Raw genomic sequence first — 7,916 nt, 5'->3', positions numbered from 1 at the left:
TAATAGTCGTTAGTTTATACTTATATTTACTATTAGGTTTAGCTTAGTTATTCTAAGTATTCTATCCCTTTTATTCGAGGCGTCGTTCGTAAAGTTAATTATTAATCTTAACTATTATATTAATATAATTATAGAGCTTATTTAGTCGGTCTTATTAAGAGAGGTCGTCCTTAACTTCTTCTTTTAGGCCGCAATAAAAAGCTATTATAAGTACTTTATTACCCCAATTAAGTTTAGAAACAATTTATTTAGATTTAGATATATACTTACTAACTAACCCTTTTTATATAAGGGTTATAAGCCTTTATTTAGTAATTCGTTCTTCGTTAAGGTTATTAAAGGTCTCCTTAAGTCTTTTTTTAAACTCGTTATAATTATTAAAAATCTTTTTAATATCTTTATTTTAAATATTACGTTCGTTCTTAAAATAGTCTCTTATAAAGGGTTTGAACTAAATAAGGGTATCTTTTTTAAAGAATAAAGCTACGTATTAAACTTTATTTATTTTAATAATAAAAAAGGTCCTATAATAATATAAATAGGCCTTAGTTTAAATAAAGAATCCTTAGAGAGTATCCGGGGACCCGTTATAGGGTTTTAGTTTAAGGTACTTAGCTCTAGGTATTAAGGGAGGTCGGGGCGCTATAAGCTAAGTATAAAATTACTTATGCTTATTCTTAAGTTTAAGTATTATATTATATAATTATTAAATAATAGGTATAGTTATTTCAATAAGCCACGCTATGTTATTATTACTAACGGTTAATATATTCGTATTATTTAGTTAGTTTTTATAAAATAAACTTATTAAATAAGAATAATTAAAGTATTATAGCTAGCTAGTCGTAGTAAGTATATTAGTAAAAGTTAAGGCTACGAGTACTAAGTAAATAGTTTCGTAATTATAAATAGCTTCCCTAAAGCTATATTTATAAGTTATAAAGTAAGTAAGGCTTTGGTAATTGATTATAATCTTATTAAGAGGGGTTCTTAATAAAAATAACTAAAAACGATTATAAAATCTAATACTAAGTTAATTATTAAAGAAGCTATAGGAAGTTTATCTTTAAGCCTAGCTTAAGTTTATACTATATATAAGTCTTATTCTTAAATATATCCTTTATAATATCCCTATTTACTATTATTTAATTATTTACTAAACGGTTACCCGTCTTACTTATTTATAATCGTCCGTTCTACTTATTTATAAGCGTCCGTTCTTTATCTTATTATATAATCGTAGTTACGTAACTCGTCTATAGTTTTTCTATCCTAAGAGGAGTTATCCTAAGTTCGTACTTCTATATATATAGTATAGTAGCCGCCGTAGGTCCTATAGGGCGAGGTCCTAGCTTTATTATACATATTAGGTCGTAATAAGCGACTACTTAAAGCTATTTATAGAGCTTAGTCTAGACGATACTACTTAACGACTACTATTTAAAAAAGTAAAAAAGGCATTTAGCGAGTAGGCCTACTACTTAGCTATATCTCGGTATTAAGTTCGAGTTCTAAAAGTAAGAGTTGAGCGCATAAGGCCTAGGAAAAAAAAGAGTATATTAATAGACCTAAATATTAGGTTCGCGAGTATTTAGAATATATAAAAGGCTTAGGAGGATTTTAGTAACTGTTTAGTTAGTCCTAATCGACTCGTAGGGGTCGAATTACTTAGTAATAATATTAATTATATTATTATAGTAGTGGAAGGTAGTTAATTAATTGACTATAGTTAATGCCGATGTTTTAAGACTATGTTATTGGGGTGGGCCAAAAGGGGGGGTGGGCTAAAAGTGGGTGGTTTGACTTAGTTGGCCGACATCCTCGCATTATTAGCTACAAAACATTTTTTCCTTCCTCCTAGCAAATAGAGACTCGCTATTGGAGGCTCTGACCGAGGTGGATAGATAGGATTCCCGTGCCAGGGGAGAAAGAGCGCTTAGAAGAGGAGATTCATAGGTTTAAAGTAATTATCCGGGATGACCTCCATTTCTTCAGATTCTCCAAGGTTCTGTCTTTATTGTTTCGTTTTAGCATATTGGTTTAGCGAAATAGCTCTCCAGAATGAAGTAGAAGAGGACCGATTATGAGATAATTTCTTTTATTTACTGTGTTCACAAATGCATGACCATGGTATTCCACTAGACCGAGAAGCTTCTATGTCCAACGCTTCATTCAGCGCAACTAACCTGCCCTCACCTGCCAAGTCGAGGGTCTCGTGCTCTCGTAAGGATGCGTATAGTAAGATGCAAAAGATTGGCGGTACTGCAGAGGAGAATGACGAGCCAAAACGCGGTCATGGTGTATACAGGAACCGAAGTACAAATGTATATATGTCAGGAGAATATTTGCATGAATGCGATGCTTTTATAGAGAATTACCGATCGAAGAAGTCAGCTCGGCAGGAGAAGCAATGGTAGAGGAAATAAAATAGATGGCGAAGACAGTTTATCGAGAAGCATAGTAATTGGGACGGAGTAGATTTTGGGTGCATTTGAATTATAACTAGGATATGTCACGCCGAGAAAACACCTTCCAGTGTAAGCCACTTCCCAGCCAACAACACTTGGCACTATCCGTGATCCACGCAACTAAATCAGGCTTTGAGCGTTCAGGTGGCAATAGATCACAAAGGAGTTCGCCTATTGCCGCGCCGTGATTGCCACAAATTGATGCGAAACGTGACAAAAGACTATATTTTCGTAGGTACACAGGCTTTTATGACCTGATTTTTACTTCTGGGACAAATCGTCAAGCCATTCCGCCAAGTCCACTTGTCTGTTGTTCCTCGCAAATCCCGCTGCGTTTAACCCTGTCGTGTACTCCACTACATCACATCGGGCCCCGTGCTGGATCAGAACCTCAGCAAGCTCTCGGTCCCCTTTGGACGCTGCGACCTGTAAACCGGTCATGCGAGGCGTTCTTTTCCTCCCCGGCAAGTCATCTTCCCATGCATTGGAGTTGAATGGGGCATTGACATCCACGCCTTCGATGGATTCAAGCGCGAGGCTCATGATGTCCGTCCGCAGCTTCCCGTCCAGAGTCGAGGAACCGGCGATACTACCCACTAAGCCGCCAGACTCCCATTCGTATAAGTCACGGCCCGAAGGCCTGACTTTGTTCCCGGGGAATATTGCGAGGAGGTCCAGAGCTTGGTCGAGAGACCTGCAACTCGCCAGATAATCACCAAGTGATGCCATGTCACAGTAGAGTCCCCTCGAGGCCAATGCGAGGTGGAAGTCCTTCAGTTTCTGGCTCCCAAACGCGACACTGTCGTCTCTCTCAACGTCAGGATATTGGCTGTGTATGCCAATATGCAGGAACCGCTGCGTTTCCGCGTTCACGGGATCATGTACCCAGCCGAAGTTAAGGATATCAGTCCACATGATTATCTCGTCTGTCGAATTGCTCTGTTGTTTCGGAGAATGCTGGTGTATTATGGTCCAATAGGCGGTTCGCGGCTGAAGCAATCTCTGGTTCAGAAAGTCGAAAGTAGACCTGTTAGGAGGCCCCGGCAATAGACTAATTAGGTGTCTAAACAGAAGTGTGTGTCGCTTTGCGTAGCAGATGATCAATAAAAAGTCGGCAATTTCCGGCATCAACGCTGAGGGGTCGATCTGGTCCTCTCTACCGAGCCGGTCGAACTCGTCTGGATCATTTGTGGTCCATGATCTGGAAGCAAGGCGTTTTGCCTGAGAGTAGTCTTGGCGTGGCAAAGTTCAGGTCAGATGGAGTGGGAGAAATTGTGTTACGGAAACTAACCATTTTCTTCCAAGGGGACGAAAGTCGGATCGAGATGCCGTGCTTTGACAGCCCCCGCGAAGAGGTCCAGCTCCAGCAAGTCGCTGAAGTCTTCTGATGGTACATCCCACTTATGCTTTATCGCTCCTTTCCTCAAGTGAGACAGCACGCCTTCTAAGTAATCGCTCAGCGTGAGATATCCTGCAGCATACTGTGTGGCAAGGCGAACGAAGCAGGTTTCCGAAGTGTCGGCAAACTCATTCCTTATTTCAGCGTTCCAGTCTCGGGAAGAGCGCAAGGAAACACTCGACATCGAACCTTCCGGGTTCCTGTAAAGTTCCATGCTGCGCGTCGACAATTATTGAAATGCAGAACCTAGCATTCGGAGACTTGTCAGGGACTATATGAACTACTAGAAACCTGCCCTATATGGGATCTCACTTTTAGTGTCTGGTCCAGTGGCAAGTTGATCTAAACTCGTTCTCGCTCTCAGCCCGGAATCGAGCTTAAATACTAAGGCTGTCTGCCTGATCTGTCTCCGCTTAGGTGCACGTTCTAAAATGCGAATATCAGGGGCGGAAATGAAATGTGGCCCGATAACGGATGGGACTCGTACGAGCGCTAACCCATAACCTGCGCTGTGTTTGTTTAGGTTCACAAAAAAACCAGGGCGCTCGGAATGATAGATAGTCCTCTCGGACTCTTTATGCATTGCTTATAGGAGCCATGACAATCCGTACTTCATGGCCGCGTTGACGTGGGGTCAGCATCATGCCAAGCAGATTGGGGTCCGACCCTAGGCGATCCGCTGCCCCACATCCGGCTCATCCGTCACCAAACTCGACTAAGACGAGGCCTCATTTTCCGGCAGAATGTAGTATTGTAGCCTGGGCATCGCCGCCTGTCGGGTCCTGTCGGATTACGAGGCAGAAAAGGGGCCCTATTAGGTAGTTAGGTAGGGGTAGTAGGTAGGCAGTCTGGGCCCGTGTAGACGGACCCTTCTACCTACCTATACCCACTGAGGGACCGCGGGCTCTGCCCACGATCTTCCCCTCCTATATACACGTAATAGACCTATACTAACTTATTAACCTAGTTATAACTAAAAGGTCTAACCTACTTACGTATATATTAATATTAATTAGTAATTAAATTATATATATATTTCTACCGCAGGTTAGTAAGGATATAACTATAAAAAAGATAACTTTAACTTACCTCGCTAGCTATTCTGACTTATTAACTTAGTTCTATTTATTTATTTAATAATAAGCGGCCTAGTTTATATTACCTTAACTCTTTTCTGCTATTATTAGTTAATAACTAATTAACTAGTCGTAGGCTATTAAGAGCGTACTTTATTATATATAATCTCTTTTATTAAAACCACTATTATAAAAAGATTAACTATTTTATTATTATTATTAACCTCGCCTCTATTATTAATATTATTTTTATTAGCCTTATTACTACTACTAACTTCCCTCTAATTAAGCCGCTTATAAAAGAATCTATTTTAAATATATTATAGCTAAGTACTACTTTAAACTAGTAATAAGTAAAAGGAGATTAACTACTAAAAGATTAATTTAATAATTGCTAGTATATTAATACTTAGTAATAATAAGACTTTTAGAATTATAAGTATATTAATAATAAATCTCTCGCTAATAGCAAAGTATTCTAAAATCTTAAAAAAAAGAAAAGATCTTAATAATAGTAATAATAGGGATTTATTTTATATTACTAATAAATCTACCTCTTTTTAACTTAATAAAAGCTCTAAGACTAAATTAATAAAAATAAAGTACGAAAAATACTAAAAGAAATCGCTAATTAGTAGCCAATAGAATCTTTTATTTATTACTAAAAGTACGATTATAAAAGGCCTTTTTTCTTTTTTTACGACCTTTTACTAACTTTAGTAACCTTCTATTTATATACCTCGTTAAAGGAATAGAATTTTCTAATTAGTAATAATAGCCCGCTTACTACTATTAAAACGATTATTATAACTAACTTACTACTCTTTTTAACCTAATTAACGTTATATTATAATTATAATATAATAATTACCTCTTATAATAATTCTTTACTATATAACTTATTTTATAAATATATTATAATAACTACTAGCCCTAGTAATAAGTAAAAAGGGTTTAATAATTAGTTAATATTACCTCCGGCCTACCTATATTCTTAAATTATAGAACTATACCTAATTCTAATTTACTAATACGACTACGTTAACCTAACTTAATAAGGCTTATTTAATATTATACTTATTTTTATAAACGATAAAAAGCTTAATACCTTTATTTTTTATATAATAAGATATTATTATTAAGACGGCCTAATAAGTAAGGAGCTATAAAAGGACTTTAAAACTAACTTCTAAAACTAAGAAGTAAGGGACTTCTTAAGAATTAAAAATATAATTCTTAAGAAGCTAAGAAACTTTTTTATAAATAACGGTGTTAATTTAATAATAAGAAATCGTAGTTAAATAATAACAAAGATCGTTAGCGCCCTTAATACTTAATACTTCCCTACTTAGACTTTTAAAAAAATCGTAGCTTATTATAACTATATTAAATACTTTAATATATTATATTATAATCCTTATTTCCTCTATTTATTATTCTTATAGTTAATAAATACTAACGATCTTATTTAATAAACTAAAAAAATAGTAAGGGAATCCGTATAACTCTAACTTATTTAATTTCAATAATTAAGATTCCGACCTTAGCCTTATTATTAATTAATTAACCTATTACCTCTTTAAAAAGAAGAGGAAAAAGAACTAAAAAATAAAGTTATTATTACCTAATAGCGAAATCTATCTTATTAAATACTATACTTCGATATAAAAACTAAAAACAATATTATACTTAATATTCGCTAATTAATTAACCTTATTAAGCTTTATGATAATAAAAATAAATATAGTAATAAGAAGTATAATATTTTTAATAAAAAGCTTCGGATTTTTAAAATACTACATTAATAGGTAAGAATTAGTAAATAATACTATTCTAATACTTTCCTAAATATACTTAAGGGAAGGGTATTAACCTTTTATTTTAACTAACTTAATAATACCTCTAACCCGCTTAGCTTTAATATAATATACTAGAGGACCTAGGAATATTTTAAGCTACTTACGAGCCGTTAAAACTACCTTATTAAGCTCTATAACCTTTATTAATATTTTATAGTTTATAAGAACCTAAGTAAGTCGAATTAATAAATTTTATAGGTACTAATTAACTGTATTATAATCTTTTACGAGGCGCTAGCTACCTAGGGATCTATTTTTAATATAAATAACTAACTCCTTTACTACGTAAGTAGTATACTAAAATATAAACTTATTATACTTAACCTAGTACTTATATTTACTAATATTTATTACTAGCTTAGTACCTTAATTAATACTATAAAAAGAGAGTATAACTATAATAAGTAGTAGTAATATTTTTAAAATAGTATTTATAATAAAGAGGTCCCCGCTACTTACTAAACCGACTGTACTTATAGTAGCTCTAGTAAAGAAACCCGATTTAATAAATAGAATTAATATAGCCGTAGCACTATTAATAAAAAGTATTTTATTTATTATAAAACCGGCTATTAGTTAACTAAGTACTTAGAAAAAGAGTAACGTTAAGTATATAAAAAGTATAAAGATAATAAGAAAAAAAATAAAAGATTTATATTAAGCTTATACTTATAATTCCTTATTTTTTATAAGGGAACTGCCCTTACTAACGATAATGACGATAATAATATTATAATTTAATACTTTAATAGCCTTAACTTTAATTATAAGAATAATTACGAGGACAAAGTCTAGATTTTAATAATATACCTTATAACTACTATTAGTAATAAAACCCTTATAAACATCCTTACTACCTAAATAATAAAGTATAGCCTTACTAATACTACTTTTATTAACGAGTTAACTAAGCTTATAAAACTAATAACCTCTTTCTTATTAAACGGGAAGTACTTATTAAGGGACTTCTAAGGTATTATACCTAACATTAGTACTACGGAATTCTTAATTATGGGCTACCCTTAACTCCTCGTATTATAATAATAATAACCTAAAGTTACTTTTAATACTTCTAGAGCTAATAAGGTAAGTATTTAATTTAGTAACGGTAAAC

General features: G+C 34.0%; 1 protein-coding gene across 1 annotated transcript; it reads right to left on the bottom strand.

The window, feature by feature from the left end:
* Positions 1–2,729: 2,729 nt before the first annotated feature.
* Positions 2,730–4,081, bottom strand: CLUP02_00334 (uncharacterized protein; the record flags this gene model as incomplete). The annotated part of the gene is made up of 2 exons (XM_049279384.1): positions 2,730–3,700; positions 3,760–4,081. The coding sequence occupies 2 exons, from the start codon at positions 4,079–4,081 to the stop codon at positions 2,730–2,732; spliced, it is 1,293 nt and encodes a 430-aa protein (XP_049135341.1).
* Between the last annotated feature and the right edge of the window lie 3,835 nt (positions 4,082–7,916).

The sequence above is a fragment of the Colletotrichum lupini genome, chromosome 1 (genome assembly GCF_023278565.1).
Source record: "Colletotrichum lupini chromosome 1, complete sequence".
NCBI classification, from domain to species: Eukaryota; Fungi; Ascomycota; class Sordariomycetes; order Glomerellales; family Glomerellaceae; genus Colletotrichum; species Colletotrichum lupini.
Note: the sequence above shows the minus strand (reverse complement) of the source record. Positions and strands in the feature narration are given on the sequence as shown.